We start from the raw sequence: 22,740 nt of genomic DNA on the forward strand, positions 1-22,740 counted from the left end.
AGGTGGTTATATTGAATAGAAGTCAGCTCTACTGCATAATCAAGTTACCTGAATTGATTTTTTCAATAAAACCTTTAAAATAAAGTGGTGTTGTTTTCTTTAAGGCAACAAATTTATCGTTCCAACTTGTAGATGAATTTCTTTTATTTACATACATTTGATAAATTATACCGTATATACTTGTGTATAAGTCGAATTTCTGGGAAACGATTCTAAGGTTATTTTTTGGGGGGGGATCGTCTTATACATCTGTAGTGTTTTTGGAAATGTTGTTAAAGAGCGACTTGGTGCTTGATCAGAACATAGAAAGCACCATTTTGTGCACTCGATATATGCCGGTAATACTAGTAATTAATTGCACTCCTTCCGAACCCCACTGAGTGTGTTTACCAGCATGTAAGCACATGCACAATTTTTCAGTGGGAGGCTTAATAATAATTGAAATAGATAGGCCTAAGTTCGATATGATGTATTCGGTGATGATATAATTTTTTTTAGTAGGTAGGAAATGTAGTGTTTATGATATGTCATTCTCCCCTAACTTCAACAAGTTTTAACAATTTAATGACAACTATTTAATGAAATCATTTAATGACACTTAACGCATGCGTTCACATTATTACGGTATATTACGACATGCGCAATACATGAATTTACATTATTATGGTATGCTACATAAATTATGTCCAAAAACAATAACTACGCTTGGAATCTACAGCATGTCATTGATCAGAATGTCTGGTTAACAAAATTTGCATTCGTTGCATGTAAGTGTGCAGTGGATTGGTTCTATATATGAAAATGCATAAATGCATGTATTATTGTTATATACTGGGTGGTATGACGGTGACGTCTATTCTGTTTTGTTGTTGTTCGTCTTAGGAAGAGTCTTAGTGTTTCATCTAGAGCCAGGGTACATTCTATTGCATTAGCACTAAGCCTGTAATTTAACTATCAGATTTTTGAATATCTCGATAGATAAAAAGATAGTTTGTTTGACATTTATACACATATGCTTGTGGTAAGCGTCTCTGATTGGAATTACCCTGTTCTTTTATCAATGAATAACGAGACACTTGTTATAACAAACTTAGTTTATTTGACAAACATTCATATTTACACAATGCGGCGGTGGAGTGAAGAGGTGGTGGTGGGAGAGATGTGGTTGCGAACGTGACAGGCAGTTTCTCATCGTCTGTGCCTCGTTTCTCTCTCCGCGCCTCTCTGCCTGTTTTTTTGTTTATCATTTCTCTTTTATGGATATTCGACCTCGTAACCCATTAACCAATTTACGTCATCAACCCATATTCTGACCCTATCGGTGTTTGCTTTTGGTCTTACCTGTGGCCGAATTACGTCATCTCATTCCCGGGTTTCATTTTTGTTGGTCAGGGTTTAAGTTCGTTCGAACTTTGCTCCATTCAACGGCCTGACCCATAAAACGACTTGCGTCATAGGGCCAGGTCATCCAATTCCCGGTTCCATTTTTTAATGGGCCGGATTTCGAGTTCATTCGCACCTTGCCTCTCCCTAACATTATCACTCGCAGATGCTGGGAAACAATTTATAATATGTCTTACAAAAAAAAAAAAAAAAAAACACCAAAAAGGAAATTATCTGTGCAAGAAAGAGCCAAGAAACGGACCATTTAACTTGTCTAGAATCTAAAGCCGACTTATACACAGGTAATACCTAAATTGACACAATTTTTGGTCTTAAAATGAGCATCGACTTATACACAAGATCGACTTATACACAAGTATATACAGTACTTAACCAATAAACAGGAACATGGCGGGTACTTTCACTTTGTCTCATAATGGACAAAGAGTATTGACAACTAAAAGATGATCATACACCCCTTCAAATATCTTAAATTGGGGCATCACTAACAGATTTGGTATTGTTTTATGCTTATGATTGTTAACGGTAAAGAAAGCAGTTAATAAGTTTTAGAAATGGGATAAGCAGAAGAATTTCTTTTTAAAAAATAGCACATATATTCTCTTCCCCGAGCACATATTTTTCCTCGGCTGGAGGATTATATAATCGTTAAAAAGCTACAAAACAAGAATTTATAATAAACAGTCAAACTAAGCATAAAGCGATGTTCTGGCCTTTGCTATTGATCTTACTGTATATGTCTTGCTGTTTGGACATTATATAGTTTAAATTATCTTCTTACTCATGATAATTGATGTTGGTCTAGGGGTTGAATATCAAGCTGCAGAGTCAAAGGTGGCTTTGCAACTGGGTTAAAATCCCTCAACCGGCAATAATTATCATTTCCTATACTGAAGATTGCAAAAGCCTGAAACATTAGTGCCTGTATGTTATAATAATAATGATTATATATATATGTGTGTGTGTGTGTGTGTGTGTGTGTGTGTGTGTGTGTGTGTGATTAGGCACTTGTGCATTTTAACACTTTTTGCTTTAATTTTAGAAGAGTTCCTATTTACTTGCCTCCCCACGACGGCAGAATTAGACACAAGGTCGGTTTTTAATGTGGGGAAAATTCAGCTCCCCCAAAAAGGGGCACTCTGGGTAGGAACAAAAATAAAAATTAAAAATTGTCTCGGTCATAAAGGATTTTCTCTCCACTGACTGAGGACAGAAAAGGTGAAGCATAGCATCAGAACAGATACTACACTGTGATCTTGGCTCGAAGGCCAAGAATGGAAGAGTTGACAAAAGTCCCCACCACCCACACACCGCTTTCCATGTTAAGAATGATTTTCAAAATTTTTTATGGGATGTAAAAATGCACGAGTTAATTTTAAGAAAATTATTTAAAACAACAAAAAACAAACAACATAAAATTAAAATAGGTACTTACTTGGCTAGCATGTGTGCCTGCTTCAAAGGGTCGGTCGTGTAACGATAAAAGAAAAGAAAAAAAAAAAGGACGAACGAAAGAAAGGCTAAAATGGCGACACTCAGTTGGTTTTATTGTGGTTAATAGTCACATGATCGATGCAGACTATCGTCGTTTCTATGCGAATGAGACAAGTGAATTAAGCGGATGCAAAGCGAACAGACGGACGAGTTGGAAGAAGGCGTGCTACGTACATAGCCGTGTACAAGTCAAGTTTTGGAGTTGAAAATTTTGACAACAGAATATCAAGTTTTGGAGTTGGAAGTTTTGACAGTTGTGTGTCGAATTAAGCCGAGAAATTGTTTGTTTAGTCATAATTTGGAAGTGACGGACTTTGTTAACTCTTCCCTTATTGCAGATGGAACTCTCCTAAAATGAAAACAAAATGTTTCAAATGCACAAGTGCCAAATTTTTTTTTTGGGGGGGGGGTGAGTTCTGCAGCTTCATTACACAAGGGTAAAAACTATAAATCTCTATATTTTTCTCATTTCGATCATTATTTTTAAAAGAGTAAAAATTCAGAAGTCATTTTCAGAATTAATTTTTTTTTTCTTTTTAATGTTTTAAAAATGTTATTTATTTATTTATTTGCTTTTCATACTTTGATTTTTATTTTATTTCCAGACCATTTTTAAGAAATTCAAAATTGGGGTTTGTATTACTGTACACATAGATTCGAAAATGTTGTCAAAAAACAAATATATAGCAAATAAATGTTATCAAAGGCAAGATAAATTACTTTTCTACCAAACTGGATATAATTTTCGTGTTTTTATTCAATTTAACATGTTTATTCAGCTCGAAAAGCATACAGTGTTTACCGATGTATTGGAAAATTTAAAATGGCGGCCGACTCTCTCTTTAACACGGTAAGTTCGGAAAAAGGTGTAATAAATAATAAACTAGACAAAATACTGTTGGAAATTCGCTCAATATATGTTACCGTGACATAACTTGACATATATTCGGTAGTTTTTTAATAGTATTTTGTCTAGTTTATTATTTATAACACCTTTTCCCGAACTTACCGTGTTAAAGAGAGAGTCGGGCGCCATTTTGAATTTTCCAATACATCGGTAAACACTGTATGCTTTTCGAGCTGAATAAATATGTTAAAATGAATAAAAACACGAAAATTATATCCAGTTTGGTAGAAAAGTAATTTATCTTGCCTTTGATAACATTTATTTGCTATATATTTGTTTTTTGACAACTTTTTCGAATCTATGTGTACAGTAATACAAACCCCAAAATTGCAATAAAATATTGTTTTTTTATTATGTTGAAACATTTTCTAGATCGTTCTGATTGGAATATTTAGCATTGGTATAAACAATGGACTACAAAAATTAAATGGGAAGAATTAGTGCGGTTTATACAAAACCAATATTTTTTTCAAGAGTTACTAAATAACTACTGATCACATATTTTAGTCGGTTGGGAAAAATTTAATCAGTGTTATCTAAATGAATACACGTGAAAGTTTTTTTTTTATTTTTTATTTATCACACCTATATTATCATCAAAGTGGGTTAATGTCATTTAATTCAATAATATAACATAGTTTTGAAATACTGTATATGTAGTAGAAACAAATAATCTATAGACAATTATTTGATTGCAATTTGCATAACTAATTTTTAAACAGTTCATAATAAATTAATGTTTGGTGTCATTCATTTTTAATTTTATTGTCCTATTTTATCTACATGCATGCAATAGATTTGTCGAAACGGATTAATATCAAGTTATCCGTACCAAATAACCATTAATAATTCGGTTTAGTCGGTTGGGAAAAATATTTAACTAGTGTTATCTAAATGAATGAATATGAAAGTTTTCAAAATTTATTACCCCTGTATCACCATCAAAACGGATCAATGTTATTTAAACCAATAATACAACATAGAATTTTGAAATTGTTCGTCTCTACTATATATACACAATCTAATCTTTTTCCGGGCAGGTACTCAAAAGTGAAAAAAAAGGCAAAATATCATAATGGTGGGACACAGGCCTACGAGGGGCGTGCAATAAGTAATGCCCCTGACCCACTTCCAGTTGTTTGATCTAGCTGAAATTTTGCATGTGCAATGATTTATATCTCTACGGTTATGTGGCAAGTTACAGTTCTGAACTAATTGTGGTTTCTGTTTTACGGGTGTTTGAGCTGAGTCAGGTGTAAAATGGAGCCTGTTGAATGTCAAGCAGTGATCCGGTTTTTGTATGTGAAAGGGTGCACACCACAGGATGAAATAAAAGAAACTTATGGTGATAATGCCCCATCATATGACCTTGTAAAACGCTGGCATCGTGAATTCAAACATGGCCGGAAGTCTGTGGAAATAGCTCCCAGACCTGGTCGCCCCCCCCCTTTCTGCCATTGATGAGGCATCTGTTCGTCAAGTTGAGGCTGCCATTTTGGGAGATCGGCGCATTACTATTCGCCAAATAGCCCAAGATGTCAAGATTAGTACATGGTCTGTGGAAACTATCATTCATGACCATTTGCATATGCATAAGGTGTCTGCCAGATGGATTCCCAGGTTGCTCACACCATTCACGAAGCGAGAATGCGTTGAGTGCTCGAGGATGAATTTGGAGATGTGCCAAGAAGATGAGTCAAAGTTTTTCAAAAGACTGATTGCACAAGATGAAACCTGGGTCCATCACTATGATCCAGAGACCAAAGCCCAGTCAATGCAGTGAAAGCACTTGGACTCACCACCTCCAAAGAAGGCAAAGGTGCAGCCCTCAGCTGGCAAGGTCATGCTCACAGTCTTCTGGGACCAGGACGGAGTAGTGATGACAGATTTCCTGGCAAAGGGTACCACAATTACAGGAGCCTATTATGCTTCACTTTTGAGGAAATTAAGGGAAGCTATCAAAATTAAGAGGCAGGGCAAGATCAGCAAAGGTACCCTCCTCCTGCAGGACAACGCTCCGGTCCACAATTCGCATGTCGACAGATCAGAAGCATGGGCGTGTGGTTATGAAATCCAACCCCTATCCTTCCTACTCTCCTGACCTTGCACCCTCTGACTTCCCCTCTTCCTAGCCATGTTGTTTTTGAAATGAAAGCGTTTCCCAGATGATGAAGCCTTGATTTCTGAAGTTGGAGGACCAACCTGGGGTGTTTTACAAAAACGGTCTCCAGAGCTGCATCAAACGATGGGAGAAATGCATAACTCTGGGTGGTTCCTATGTAGAGAAAGACTAATAACTGCGCCAAGTGTCGTTGCTCTACTGCTATGAGAAGTAGGTCAAGAGCATTACTTATTGCATGCCCTTCATATAATACATTCCTCTGAAAAGGGCACTTTTAAAACAGGAGTAAAACGGGCAGGTACTTGGGCAACCCTAGCCCCCCCCCTTCACGTCCCTGATTACTTTAATGCATTTGTTTTAATTTACCCAAAACTTTCACAAATCTCCAATAAATTTTGTGATTGTCTTCTCTTGTCTTGAATGGAACTCTTCAAAAACAGAAACAGAAAATTGTCCTATAAACCCAAAATGCAGAAGTGTCATCAAAAGTTGTCAAATTACAAAATATCTACCATTCCAAAAATCTTGTCTCGTTCCAATAAAAATTATTTTCTGAAAATGATTTGATCTTTCCTAATTCTAATAAATTTTCTTTGCAATGATTTTTTTTTTTTTTTTAGCAAAAAAAAAAAGAAAAAGTGTTTTTGGTTCATTCTGTCACTCCTCTCTTTATTTCCCCTAATAACGAGGCCACAGACTTTTTAAATATAAACACAGTAGCAATGTAGAATAATTATCTAAAAAATTAAGTTTCCCCAATTACACCAATAAATTACAAAATTTTCTGCAAACGATAAATTGTGGAGATAAATATTTGGAAAACCCAATTCTTTTGTCAGCTTATTCTCCACGATTTCTTTTTTTTGTCAGTAAATATGGCATTTCTTTTGTATATAAAAACCAATTTATCAACCTCCATTTCAGTTGCAGATAAATTAAAAAGAAATCTTAATTTAGCAGAGCAGCCAATAAACAACTATACGAATATATATATATATGTATATATATATATATATATATATATATATATATGTACATATATATAGACATATATATATATATATATATATATGTACATATATATATATATATGTATATATGTACACATATATATATGTATATATGTACATATATATATGTATATATGTACATATATATATATATGTACATATATATATGTGTATATATATGTACATGTATATATATATATATATGCATATGTATGTATATATGTGTATATATATATATATATATATATATATATATATATATATATATATATGTACAGGTCATGTCATGTGCTACTGGTACCATGTAACCCAGTACTACCTGCCTCATGGTCGGGTCACCGGCGACTAAACTGGTTCCCCCACCAGACTTGTTTAGTGAGGAGGGCGGCTAGTCTCCCTGAAGGATTAAAAACAAGACCTTCCAAAGGGCGAATGAACTCTTTTTCTGGGTCAACGGCCAACTAGCACCATGTATATTTGTGTGTGTGTATATGTGTATGGGGGTGGAGAGGGCTCCCGTAAGCCGTGGTGAAGGCAACCTTTCTATGAGAAGCAAATCTCTGATTTAAAAAACCATAAAGCGGAAGACCATTACCCGCATTAAGCTGGTCTGCAGTTTAATTTGTTTCTGGCTATCTTGCTCTTGCTTGTTGCTGGATCTCAACATTTTGAACCGAGAGAGAGACTTAGCTGTCGTACAAAGCTAAGACTCTGTAATATCATCTTTGTATAGATACTCCCTCAGGCATTTGGGCTCATGGATTTCAAATGTCTGAGGGAGTGGCACTCGTCGTACAAGACGTTGCAATCATCATATATATGTATATATATATATATATATGTATATATATATGTACATATATATATATATATATATATACATATATATATATATATATATATATATATATATACATATACATACACAAGAAATAAATGTTACTGTAGCCAATAATATATAATACAGGGTGGGCCAAAATAAGGGTCCTATCTTTAAATTTGAATAACTTCCACAAAATAAAAGTTAAACTCACCAAACTTTATGTGTGTGTAGACTGACCCTTCCGAGATTTTTTTGAAATAAACAAAACAAATTTTGGCCGAAAAACACTTCTTAAAACTTACATGAATTTATGAATTTTTAAAAATAGGACCCTTATTTTGGCCCACCCTATATAATAAGATAAATTAAAAAGAAATCAGTAATTTAGCAGAGCAGCCAACAAACAACGATACGAATATATATATATATATATATATATATATATATATATATATATATATATATATATATATATATATATATATATATGTATATATGTACATATATATATGTATATATGTACATATATATATGTATATATGTACATATATATATGTACATATATATATATGTACATATATATATATATGTATATATGTACATATATATATGTGTATATGTATATGTATATATGTACATATATATATGTATATATATATATGTACATATATATATGTATATATATATATATATGTACATATATATATGTATATATATATATGTACACATATATATATATATATATATATATACATACAAGAAATAAATGTTACTGTAGCCAATAAAAGTTAATTTTGTACCTACCTGGCTCATTAGTTTTAGTTTTTAAATAGTTTTTATTGCTCTTTATTTAATCTAAACAAATTCAGTTTTTCCAAGCAGATTTAAAAAAAAATGGCGACATCTTCTTCTTTGGAAGAAGTAAGTCTCGTTTAGATTTCAAGGTTTACAGCGCTTTGAATTTTTTGGTATTATTTACGAGAGTATCCAGCGTAGTATAAACACTCCAACTTTCCCATGTTAAGAACTGCTTTCGATGTTGGGGATGTTTATTCCTAAAGCCGTTCTTAATATAGAAAGGTTGGGGGATGTTTATTTTTAAAGTCGTTCTTAACATGGAAAGGCTGGGGTGTTTATACTACGCTGGGTACTCTCGTAAATAATACCAAAAAATAATTTCAAAGCACCTGTAAACCTTGAGGTCAAAACGAGGCTTGCTTCTTCCAAAAGAGGATGTCGCCATTTGTTTTTTATTTTCAAATCCTCTCGGAAAAACAGAATTTTTTAGATTAAATAAAAAGTAATAAAAACTACTTGAAAACCCAAACTAATGAGCCAGGTAGGTATAAAATTAACTTTTATTGGCTACGGTAACATTTATTTTGTGTATATATTTATTTTCGTTGTAGTCGTTTGTTGGCTTCTCTGCTAAATACCCAAGAAATCCTACCATTAACCCTAACTCTAATCGTTAAATAACCTTAAGCCCAGGTTGAAATAGACCTTCTGACCACTCCCCCACCCCTAAATAAAATTATTAAAAAAAAGTCAAAAGAATAATAAACAAAAAAACAAACAAACAAACCAATTTATCAATCTCTATCCTCTAATTACATCCCCTCTCCCTCCAAAAGAAAACTGCTTAAAACAAAAACAATGCTAACAAATAACATTTCAAAACATTACTCTCTTCTGACTAATCAAGAAAAATAGACAATTGTTTGCAAAAAAAAAAAAAAAATGGCTGTTCTGTTCATCGAGTGTTTAGATAGCTATGTACGTACATCGGGTTTGTTTTATCTTGGAACCAAAATCAACAGAATCTAAGGCATTTCTGAAATGGCTTTTCACTGCTGACTGTGGTATGTTGCTGCTCCTGTGAAGTTCTAGAAGGTCTACCCTCCAAGGTTTTATCTTCTCTTTGAGAAGGGTTTAGTTTATTGCTAATCACCTGAGGAAATTCTACCGAGAAATGCCGACAGGGCTGTTCAGGCATTTTTTCAGGCTAAAATACTCCTTCTCTGGTGCACTAACTCTTCAGTCTCACTTTTCGACCCGTGTCACATCTCGCTGTAGGAGAGCAATAAATACCTAATCATGTGCTTAGGAAATTTCCATAAGTACCAAAATTCTTGGATGACTAGGAAATTTCCATAAGTACCGAAATTCTTGGATGACTATTCTGCACAAGTACCCTAAATTCTTGTTAACAGCAGAGATTTTTTTTTCAAATAAAAACACTCAGAAATTGAAATGATTATTTTGTTAATTCCTCAAAATATTTTCAAATCTTTGTTTTTTTTGTTTTTCAAAAATTTTCTCTTTATTGCAGATTTGAATTGGGTCATGCTAGCCATGACAGCGGTTGTGACATGAACTCTTACCTGACGCCGACTCAACGGAAAGAGCAGCAGATAAAAGAGCTAAAGAGTCAAGTAAAAGTGATGGGTAAGCAACTAGAAGACAAAGAACGAGACATTGAAAGTCTCAAGGGTCAGCTGGGCCAAGAGGAGGCTCGCGTCTTTGATCAACGAACAGAAGAGATCCAGAAAGTCCGTGATGAGACGATAGCTGTGCAAGTGAAAAACGAACAACTTACGGCTGATAATACAGAATCCCAAAAAATGGTCAAACAACTTCAATTAGAAATTGAGGAACTTAAAGTAAGATTTTCTTTCGTTTCATAAGATTTTTTGAAAGGGAAAACAAATCTGGTTTTACTTGAATCATGTTTTAATTACATGTTTTATCTTCAGCTGGATAGAGGTTATGTTTTTAGCCGAGTTCATTTGTTTGTTTATGTATAGTTTAGTGCCCAATTTTGACCAATCATCACCAAACTTGACCAAAATATCGGTCAAGGTTTAACTTCTGGAATAATTCATACAATTTGGAGAAGTAAGGCACAGATAAGTTTTTAGGCAATATTTGCTTGTGCACAGCTTAATGTCCACATCACTGGACCAAGCGTCACCAAACTTTGTCAAAATATCAGTTATGATTTAACGTAAAACTGATTTATCTTGGGGATATCTAAGTTAATGATCAAAGTATCAGAAAAGGTAAACAGCACACTTTTAGTGATAATTTCGCTTCTGTTTATCATAGAGATTTGATTTCTTCCAAATTTGATGTATAGATTTCATACAAAATGTCAGCATGGTCAAATAAATATTTTTTGAATCATCAACATGGCATAACTTCAGGTATACTTCATATAATATGGCAAAGTAAGGCCCAGATAAGGCTTTGGATCATCTTTACATTGTCAGGCAGAGATATGCAGTTTCACAATTGACTTATGTAATTGTTTTGTTATGTTTGTGAGAATTCCGATGATGTAAGCTTCACATCCATTGTATCGTTTTCATGTAATTTCTCCCTACAAAATACATGTCCTCAACATTCACTTGCCAGGTTACACCTCTGTATATCAACACACATGCCAGAAAGATTCTTCCCTTGATCGATACTGTCAACTCCTTACTGGTTAGCAATAGAAAAAGTTCTCTAAACCTACTCCATCCACTCCTCATTTTAGCCATCACAAATGTACCCCAATATTATCAAGGCAACAAAATTTCCAAGCAAGTTTAACAAATTTTTTCCGTTCACATTTTCTCCACATCTGAGTTTTCATTCATCCCTATTGTCTTACACATCTTGTACACAAACCGGTTGTCCTCTCTTGTAATTATACTGCACTTCTTATGTTCCCAATGCTTGCATATATCACAGAAAATTGAGTTACACTCAACTACCTTACTACATACTTGTTAGACATTGGCAGGCAATGCAGGGAAGAAAAAAAAGCATTCAATGGGTTGCACACATGCAAATGGATTCAAATGTTAAAAATTCGGTATTTCTCCCAATTGTTTAACAGAATGCATAATTTGACCCAGAAATATTTGAGCAGATATCGGTCAATGGTTGAGACAATAGACAAGGGAAATTGTAAAGATTCCAATGGGAAAGAATGTGACTATAAATAAAATCATCACAGAGGAAAAAAATCAGAAAGAATGGCGGCACTCGTCACCACTTTTTCTTCACAACTAGCCAAGCGTCTAACCTACGCATTCCCCCCACGCCTTTCACTAAACGTCAAAACAAGAATAACAATTTGTTACAGAAAAGCTGATTGTCAGAGTGAAATAAAAGCAATAATGCATTTTTGTAGATCAACTGTGTTGTGATTTTGACTTCACTGTCAGTGTGTGTATATATTTTGTACCAGAAACAAAAGTACATGTTAACATTTATATAGACTGGAAAAAGGCATTTTGAACAACCGACCACAGCGATTACATAATATACAGAGCATGATGGTTTTCCTTTTTCTGGAGGATTTCCAACACTGCAACTACTGATTAACACTTTTGCCTTGGTGGCATTCACACTCAAGCCTTTACTTTCCATAGGATTCCTCCAAGTTTTGAACTTGACATGTAAACCTTCCATTGTTTCACAAGTAAGTACTAAATCATCAGTATCCTTTCTAGATAACCCATGCGGAAATTCTTGCACAATGCCTTCAAGATGCCGATGAAAAGCAACAGATTCACTACAGAGAATTGATGTACTCCCACTTCAACATTAAATATGATTCAGATTAAACATCAATCCCCATCTTTGCGAATCAAATGATCTCATTTATTTAAATGTGGGTGAAAGGTGATAACGTATGTACGAACATGAATTGTCTTTTGCATATTATTATACACACTAGACATTTTATCCTGTTAAAAACGGGCAAAAGTTATTTGCTCATTGATTTAGATTGAGTGCTGTATGCCAAATTGATGGTTGAATATGATTAAATTTATGCTCACTTTTGTCTTAAATTCTAATCCCTATTAATCGTAACTGTGCATCAAATGGATAACATAATGCTTAGTTGGATAATCCTTATCATAGTAAAGTAAATTTCAGCCAAATCGAGTCAGTAATTTCTGAGAAAAAGCGGAACAGACAGACAGACAGACTAAGAGAAATATAATATAGATTCTCGTTTGAAGAACTTCAATGAATTTCAAATCTATATCAACAAAACAGTGGATATATGTATGTGTATTTGTCTGTGTGAAAATATTTAACCAATAAACTCTTAAACTACTAGTCACATAACATTGAAATTAACAGAATATAGTAATCATTAGGGTTGTGGCAAGAGAATATTCTTTTCATTATTTTGACTCTCGAGTATATATCTGTTAATATCTTATATGTTTGTATTATATAGAGTGATGTGGTTCTTGATTCATTAACTGTGTCTAATTGTGTCGGATATATACTCGAAAGTCAGAACAATGATAAGAATATTCTATTGTCATACACTAAGGATGGTTTATAACAAGTTTGTTTGTTTGGATGGATGGATGAATAAATAAGCATACAGAAATATGTCAAGTTGAAATGCAAAATGTTCATTTCAACTTGCCGACATATTTCTATTACTTTTGCGGATGCTTAAATTCATTCATAGCTTGAAGTGGTTTAATTTTAAATCTTTCTTATATATCTGTCAATAGCTCAAATGGTAAGGAACATGACTGGAGCGCTATGGTTTGGTTTCAATTCTAGCTGATAGCACCAAAGTCATTTTTTCTTAACTTTTAAAAAATTAGTACTATATATTAGGTACAATATAATATTCAATAGATGAATTAAAATATATTTAAGTGTATTTTATGATCAGACAAGGTCGGTACCGCCTCCCACCGCTAGTAACAAATAAAATGGATTCCCCACAAAACCTTGATGAGTGTTTGTTGGTTACTATGCTTTTAATAGAAATGTCTTTCCTCTAAAAATGGTGAGATCTTTCAAAGTAATTAAATAGTGAAATGACAAATTATACAATTTAGGTAAAAAAGATGGCAATGTTAATGCAAAACTTTATTTTTATATACTAACTAAAAATTACTGTCAGTGTGTAAATTTAACTGGCTGAGCAGCACAGATTTGCTTTACTTTTATGTCCCCTTTTGAATATTAAAATTGATATTAAAATGTTATTAAACTTTATGCCGAGAATTCTTATTCTAATTTTTATCAAGATTCATTATATGATTTTGATCCTAGAAATTGTTGAAAATGTCAGCCGTAAGTTTAGGGAGTCTTAAGAAGAAATTGAAATTTTGGAAATCTTGCTTAATGTCTAATGACTATTGGATCAAATTTAATGCAAATCTGAAATAGTTAAATTTTCAAGTAGGAGGTTAACTCACATTATGGCATGTGGAAAAAAAAACATTAAAAATACTCCAAAGAAACAAACAAAATCAGAAGATGGTCAGCACTTTGGTTACTAACATTTTCAAGGTAGCCCATTCTATGTAGGATTTTTAATTTGTAGGATTTTTGAAAACAGCTCAAGTCATGAAAAATGCATATGAAAAGAAGTGAACGTTGAACTAATTTGCATTCTCACTACTATATAAAACATCGTTATCATCACAATCATTTTAATGTCCATTTTACATGCTGGCATTTGTAAGATGGCTTTTAGAAATTTGCCTCTAAACTAACATATCTCTTCCCAGGTCTTTTTTTATTATACTCTTTCTCTCAAATTCCAATACTTACCACTCCCTCATATGTTTTCCTTGATCTTTCCTTGTAAATTGAACCTGCTGCCTCAACTGTTCTACATCTACTAACCCAAGATCTGCCATTCATTCTTTCAACATAGTCATACCATCTTTTTATCTTTTTTTAATCAATTTTCACCCCAAACAAGGCACAGTGCCACTTTGAAGTAAGGGGCTACTATCGGGGACATAATTTGCAGGGGCATTATGAATGGAGATGAGTAGCAAGATGTTTGTTCACATTAAACTTGAACTTCTGCATATCAGTACAGTTGAGAAAGCAGAATTCCGGAAGGGAGTTCCAAAGACCTGCAGTTTTGGGGAAGAAACTATTGGAGTAAAGGGTTTTCTTACACCTTGGGATCTCTACTGTAAAGGGGTGGGACTTAGTTGCTTGTCGGATTTGTCGGAGGTAGTCACGTCGAGGAGGTACAAGTGTTTGTAGTTCGTCAGAGCATTCACCATTAAAGTATCTGTAGAACAGGCAGAGGGATGCAACATTTCGTCGATGGGACAGAGGCTGAAGCCTAGATGACAGTTCAGGACCTATCAGGTTGGCGACTCTCTTTTTAACCTTGTTCAGGAGTGAGAGACAAGCAGCAGATGCACCAGCCCAAATGTGACAACAATACTCCATACATGGGCGAATGGTGGCCTTATAGAGGTACAGGATACTTTCAGGCGTAATTTTCTAGCATGGTAGAGAGAGCCCATCGCACTCATCTCTCTACACTGTCCAGATTTAATATTACTCTGAGATCATCAGATCTAAGCCTGTCTTTAAAACTCACATTACACATTCATCATTTAATTCTCATATCGTTACTCCCCATGCAACACATATCCTCAATCCTTACTAGCCAGGTTTCACTCCCATACATCACCACACTGCATAAACATGCCTGATAGATACTTCATTGGTCCACAGTAGTAACTCTCTGTTTGTTAGTAATGGCAGAAGTTCCCTAAACTTGCTTCATCTATTCCTATTTCTTGCAATCACACTAGCACCTGTTCCGCCCTGTGTTCCAATGGTATCACTAACGTCGATAGTTTTTGTCATCCAGATATATTAGTCGAAAAAAATGTGGCAGCCTTTTTTTTCTGCACCAATAATCGACTTTAATTCTTTGCTTTCCTTTTCATTGCTTTTGTTTATATTTGCAGGAAGATCAGAAGCGGAAAGAAGAAGACAGAGAAAGAATGTATCTTGAAATGTACAAGAAAGGTCAAATGTCAGCGCAGTTTGAGAGAGACGAAGATGTAAGTGGCAAAAAATTTTAGCATTGAATTTTTGTCAAAATTATTTCCACCAATTTTTAAGAATTGTTTGAAGCACAAAATAAAATTAAAAGTGAAAAACTTAAATGCCTACCTTTAAGGATGATTTATTAAAATATATATGGCAATTAAGCTACACAGAATATTCCGTGCTTCATTTTCGTGAAAATTGGTCAGGCTTATATATATATATATATATATATATATATATATATATATATATATATATATATATATATTAAGGTTTGTGTTCCTTTTATAGAAGCGTTGGTTGAATTTGAATAAAATGAAATACGTATGAGATACGTTTGAAGTAGAAACAACGCATTATTACAAAATAAACAGATATTTATTTTGTTTGAAATTTATATTGGAATTCATAAATATATTTTGAAGGTAAACTTCGTCTTTTTTTTTTGCCATGTTGTTGTTGGAGCATAAAATCAGCAAGTAGAAATCGTGCGATGATGAGAACAATGGTCTAAATGATACAAATAACACGAATTGCAATTAAATACATTACCAGTCAATGACGGGTCGAGACAACTATTCTTTTTTTTTTTTTGTTTTTCTATATTTTGTTTTCACATCCGTCCTTGTATCATTATCTGTTTATGAATGGGTCTGTCATTCTTAAGTTTAAAATATGATTTTCTTTAGTTCATAAAGCTTACATTATAAATAGCATTTTCTTTGTTTGAAATAGGATTTTCATTGCTTTGTCATATTCAAGTTCTTCACAAAAATCAAAATATACTGCACCATTTTTCAAGACTATTGCTTTAGTAGAAACAAATCTCAGTGGAATTTTATGAGAAGAGTATGTATGCATAAGTCTTAGACGGTCACTGTGGTGGGGTTAGGAGATCTTAACAGTTTACCATAAATCAGGTTATGTTGGGAACTATCCTTTTCTATTGTTGCAAAACATGACCAATGAGAGCAGTTGGTCTGCATAAGTTCAAAGTCTTTGACAACGGATGCCTTTACTGCACTTGACACTAGCAAAGTAAAAAAAAAAAAAGAAGCTTTTAATCTATAGGGTGGAATGATAAAATTGTCGCCATAAAAAAGACTACAGGATTCCATTTCCATTTGATGAAAACCAGTTTTCTTTTTTAATTGTAGACCATCTACTAGTTGGCCAGTTGTGTACAAATCCCAAGAGCGATAGAAGTCTTCTGCCATGTTTGAAAGTGACACAATGTTTGAGTGAGATTGGAGATGCACCACTGTACAACACATGTTCTCTACCTATCCAAGTTATGACAAAAGGGCTATCGCTAGCACCTTCAAAATGCATCGCTGGATTGCTGCGAATAACAGAGACGTGCCCAGGGTGATGAAAACAAAGTTTCCAACCACGGTTATGGTCTTTGGTGTGGTTTCAAGTGAAGGCCACATCATGCCACCTCACACATCTTTGAAATTGGCTTGAAAGTAAACACTAAAGTGTACCTTGATGTGCTGAAGTGTTTGGTGATCCCCTGGTGTAATCAGGTGGCTGCTAGCAAACCCTGGATGTGGCAGCAGGACTCAATGTCAGCCCATAAGTCCAAAGAGACCCAGGCGTGGCTTCAGAAGGAATGCTACGACTTTGTACTCTTCTCTCACTAGCCCTCTCCCCTTAGTTTGGTCATATGCCGAGAACATCACCAACATGACCTCCCGCAATACCAAAGTCAGCCTGATAGCCGTGATTTGCTGAGTATTCACTGAGCTTCTGCCAGCACTTGTGGAAAAGGCATGCTCATAGTTCTGGACCTGTATCGAGGTGGTGATTGAGGCTGAAGGCGGCTACATTGAATAAATGTCAGCTCTACTATATAGTCAAGTTACCTGGATTGATTTTTTCAATAAAAGATTTAAAATAAAGCTGTAGTGTTGTTTTCTTTAGGGCGACAACTTTATTGTTTCACCCTGTACTAAGCCTCACACTATCTAGCAAACTCAAGCTCCTGTCACATCACCACAATGTTGTATCCCTGTGCTTGTTTTACAATTATGTTAATTAAATGTGTTCTGACAAAACTGCTGTACTGATGGCCCATCTACATAAATACTCCTGACTGATCTGACAATTAGCAACATCCCACTCCTCCATTGTAGAGGTCCCCAGATGACAGTAGGCTTCCTACTCTAATAGCTTCTTTCCTCAAACTACCAGCCTTTGGAATTCCTTCCTTACTTCCTGTTTCCTTGACTGTATTAACATGCAGAAATTTAAATGTAATGTAAGCAAATATCTTGCTGCACAACTCCCCACTTTTCACCTAGGATACCCCTGTAGATTTGCCACATAATCCACAGCAGCCCTTTATATCTCAGTGGTTTTTAGTTTATGGTGAATAAACAACCAGCCCCTCCTGCCCGATTTGAAAATTGAAAGATAGCATATTAGTTCAAAATAATATAATAAACTGAATTTAACATGAAAAATTAATAAGTACAATTAATAGAAGTAACAATATAGTTTTATCTTCAGACAGACAATGATAGTATAGGAGATCTTTAGCTTGCATTCAAGGGAGATAACTCTGTTTTAATGCTTTTTTATAACACAGGAATCTTTACCTGTGTTAAAAAGCATTTAAGAGTAAAACAGGTGCTTGTGGCTTATTTTAGCTTTGTATTTAACTCTGACTAAAAAAAAAAAAATGATTTGGTAGACATATAAAATACGTCTATGAATGGTTTTGATTTTTAATTTGTTAGAATACCATTGATTAAAAATTAAATGATAAGATTATGCAATAATTCTTTTAAATAATGACTTGTTTTATGTTTGCCAGATAGATTTAACTGGCAAAATTAATCTATCATATAAAGTAGAGTTATGTGTGTGTGTGTTAATGTATCCACTTTAAAGTTATAAACTACACAAGACACACCTGCGAAGCTGATATATTCTTTTTCAGCAATGCCCTGGAGAGCATATGGATACAGTTTCTTTTTGTAATATTTATTGGTTTGGTAATCAACAGGAAGAAAATTGGTTGGGGATGATGGTGACATTTATGGTATTTTTCTTTCATTAACCTTTCATGTGAAATGGTACGTTGTCTCCTGACTTTTGTAAATGTAATTTGCATGTGTGTGTGTGTGTGATAAGTCAGAAACTACACAAGATCCACATACAAACATTACATATTCGTATTCAGTGTGACGTTGGCCTCATTGCGGTCAAAATAAATAATGAAATGTCCATTCCCTAGAGATGAAATTAATATGGTGGAGGTAGGTATGTGAAAAATTACATTTTTCGTTGTTACTGGTAATAGTTTATAAAACATTGTCAGTCAGATTTATTTTACTTTCTTGCATATTGAACTAGTTGCCAGTGAAAGAGAGAGATAGAAAGATAGAGATTCGACAGAAAGGGAGATATATAGAGAGGCAGGTAGAGAGATAACGATCAAAGAAACGGATAGAGAAAAGTTTTAAAATTAAGTTGCTACATACACTTTATAACTCTTCTGTATCATTATCTATGGTCCTGGGCAACGCCCGGTAGTCATATTAGTTTAATTTAAAATAATCTTTCGACTAAATTGTACTCTTGTATTCCACCAAAAAAAATCCTATTGGCATACACACCTTTTCAAAATTTTGAAGGTCATTTTATGTCATCGCATGGAGCATTTGTCCTGGATAAACGATTGCAGAATCATGAATCTCCTGAATTGTAGAAAGATTTGCTGGCTAAAGGAGACTGGAAAGCTTTTTTTTAGGGAGGGGTCACCACTTATCAAAGCCCGGAGGTCACTCTAGTATAAGGGTTAGGTGGATGGTGAGACAATATGATAATAGAACCTGGCTAGGGCTGGGTTATTTAAGAGTAAGGTTCAATAGGAATTTATTCACATTAGATTTAAAGATGACCATGTTATAGTTAGTGAGGAAGCAGACACACAGTATTGAGTTTCAGAGACGGACAGTTCTAGGAAAGAAATTCCGCTCATGGAATTTCCATTGAGTTTTAGATACAAATAGAGAGTGAGGAAAGTTGTTAATAGTAGTTGTAGCTAAATGAGTATTTGCTGCAAACGTTTTACAGAGAGATCAAAACATCTTACCCAGGACTAGGGAATAGTGATGTTAAATGAATAGATTTTCTTTTTACAAGAGAGACATTACTTATCAAGGCCCGGAGGCCACTTGAGGATAAGGGTTAAGGAATGCAAAGTGGTAGTGTAGTAATTGTTAATGGGGTATTTTGGGTAGAATTTGATTATTTAAAGGGACGGTTCAACAAGAACTTGTTTACATTAAACTTGAAGGCTACCATATTGTAGTTGGCCGAGAAGCAGGCCAGTGGAACAGCGCTCCACAGGTGGGCAGTTCTAGGAAAGAAGCATTGTTCGTGAGAGAGAGAGAAGTAGAATTTATTAAAAAAATTAAAAAAATCATGGCTGTTTTGAATTGCCGAAAGATTGGCAGAGTAAGGAAGATATAAAGGCAAGTGATTGGATAAGACCAGACAGAATGGAGTTTCGAGACAATTGATCTGTTGAACTGTTAGAATTGGAGAGAAGCTTGCAAAATATCAAAAAACGTCCGACTCCTAGACAAGGAAAATGTGATGTCAAATAACAAAAAGAGAGAATTTATTTTTAAAAAATTTACAGTTGAACGAGTTTCATTGTACGTGTTCATTATTGATTTGACTTTTATGGATGATTTTTTTAAAAGACATTCACCGCTTATCAAGGCCCAAAAGCTACTCAAAGATAAAGATTAATGAGTGCTAGATGGCTGGTGAGACAACATGTAGTGGTGGAAGTTGAGTAAAATTTGATTATTTAAGAGGAAAATTCAACAAGAACTTGTATACATTGAACTTAAAAATGACTGTTATAGTCGGCTGTGAAGCAGCTCAGCAGTGTTGTTTCCAGGTGGGCAGTTCTAAGAAAGAAACTTTACTCATAGAATTTTCGTTTAGTTTTAGGCATCGATAGAAAGTAATGAAAATTGTTGACAGTGGTTGTAGCTAGGTGAGTGTTGAGAATGTTTTATAGGTAGGGACTATAGATTGAAGCTCAGTCGAGCACCTGCTATGAAAATAACGATTGAGCAGAGATAGAATAGTCATCTGGGAAGTATTATGTTCCCTGAGCAGGCAGTTCTTGGAAAGAAACTTTGTTCATGGAATTTTTTGTTTAGCTTTAGACATAAATGAAAATAGCACTTTTTTTCTTTAATCCTTTTTTTTGTGCAATCTTTTCGTTTTCTTTATTCACATCAAAGAATTCTTTTCTTTGCAGTTACAAGCTCTGCTGACCAGCGGTGCAGACAATGTCGGCATTCGGGAATTGGCTCGCCGCCTTGCCTGGACGGAATGTGAATTAGCCAAATGGCAAACTATCCAACGCAAAGAGGCTTATGAAAACGCAGACAAGCCGAGTACAGAAGCAGCGGCAACGCTTCGATTCCTTAAGGATTCTTTCTTCCACTATTTGACCAATGAAAGAGACTCTGATGATCACTTGCGAGCAATGATCCGTATCTTTAATTACACCGAAGTGCAAAAGAAAAAAGTTGCTAAAGCTTTGATGGAAGGGAAAAAGTTGAGAAAATAGATTTTATGTTGTTTTTTTTAATTTTAATTTATTTTTCCAGAATGAAAACGAAAATTAATTTCTCTCGGATTATAGAATATTAATTCAGTAAATGATTAAAACCGGAAGTAAAAATGGGCAACTTTTTTCCAAACAAATTAAAAATCATTTCTTGCCATGTTTCTTTTTTTTCTTTCCTCACATTATCATGCCGCTTTGTTGGATTTTGAAACTTTGCAGCTTTTTTTTTTTTTTCCTTCAGCTTTCAAAAATTACCTTTAGTGTTTAAGTCTTGGTTCAGTTTTAGAATAAGGACCATTGAAAAATATCGCATATTTCCCCCTCCCCATGCTTTCATTTTTTTTTAATTAATTGCAAAAGATTATATATTTCTATTGTTTATTGAACTGATTTTTTTAACTGATTGTTCAGTTTAAATTGTAATTGATAAATAAAATTGTAAATCACTTTTTTAAGTGTTTAAATTTTATTAATTGGCAGCCATATTTTGTTGATTAACACTCTTATTAAATCAAATAAATAGTCATGTCTAATTCTTCTCCGCATAAATCTACATAATTTATGAATTAATAGCAATTAATAGCAGGTAGGGTGTTATTTGTCATTTGCCATGACAAATAACACTTTACCTGAGAGTTATACCTTCAAACTCCTTGCTTAACATTCACAGGCAATATGAACTGGAACAAATGCATTGAGGAAATTTCAAAGGCAGCTGCGAAGAAAGTGAGTTCCGTCTATTGTGCCAGAACATTTGAGAGTATCTTGTACTTCTCCAAAGCTGCCATTGGTCCATGTATGTTGTTACATCTGGGCTGGTGCATCTACCGCTAGTCTCTTCCTTTTGGACAAAATCCAAAGAAGAGTTTCAAATTTAATAGGTCATACACTGTCAACTAAGCTCCAACCCCTGTCCCATCACTGCAATGTTGCATCCCTATGTCTGTTTTACAAGTATTTTAATGGAATATGCTCTGATGAACTCATTGCACTTGTTCCCTCTTGATGTACATAACCGAACAAACCCTTTAGCAACAAAATCACACCCCTTCGCTGTAGAGGTGCTTACATGTCGGAAAGCCTTCTACTCTAATGGTTTTTTCCCTCAGACAGCTAGACTTTAGAATTCCCTTTCTGCTACCTGTTTCTCTGACTGTACTGATATGCAGAAGTTTAAATGTAATATAAACCAACATCTTGCTCATCTTTCCTAAACATGGTCCGAAATAGTATCCCTTATGTCCAAGTGGTGATGTGTCTTGTTTGGGGGTGAACATAATTAAAAAAAAGTTATTGAAGATTAAAACATAACTAATCGATAATTGAATAGCCATATTCATCCAACAAACATGGCTGTCAATGCTGAAAACTTTTAAACGGTAAAATTTTTTAAATATAAATTACAATTATATTTCAACATTAAAAATACAATTTATATTTTTTATCAACGGTACGTATTCTACAATTGAACCCAAATAGTTTTTGATCAATAATTTAAAGTATAATTCTATTAAAATATTTCTC

At 34.2% G+C, this 22,740-nt stretch overlaps 1 protein-coding gene across 8 annotated transcripts in view; it reads left to right on the forward strand.

The window, feature by feature from the left end:
- The window catches only part of LOC145295990 (uncharacterized), a 171,961-nt gene extending 150,295 nt beyond the window's left edge, over window positions 1-21,666 (forward strand). For all 8 annotated transcript variants that reach the window (XM_080141959.1, XM_080141957.1, XM_080141956.1 and 5 more), the window contains 3 exons: window positions 10,093-10,423; window positions 15,524-15,619; window positions 20,902-21,666. In XM_080141959.1, the coding sequence (XP_079998085.1) occupies window positions 10,093-10,423; window positions 15,524-15,619; window positions 20,902-21,216 (742 nt within the window). In that variant the 3' untranslated portion in view covers window positions 21,217-21,666. The remainder of the gene's footprint in view (window positions 1-10,092; window positions 10,424-15,523; window positions 15,620-20,901) is intronic.
- The last annotated feature ends 1,074 nt before the right edge of the window (window positions 21,667-22,740 follow it).

This window comes from Euprymna scolopes, chromosome 16, assembly GCF_053919585.1.
Source record: "Euprymna scolopes isolate OS-2025 chromosome 16, ASM5391958v1, whole genome shotgun sequence".
NCBI lineage: Eukaryota > Metazoa > Mollusca > Cephalopoda > Sepiida > Sepiolidae > Euprymna > Euprymna scolopes.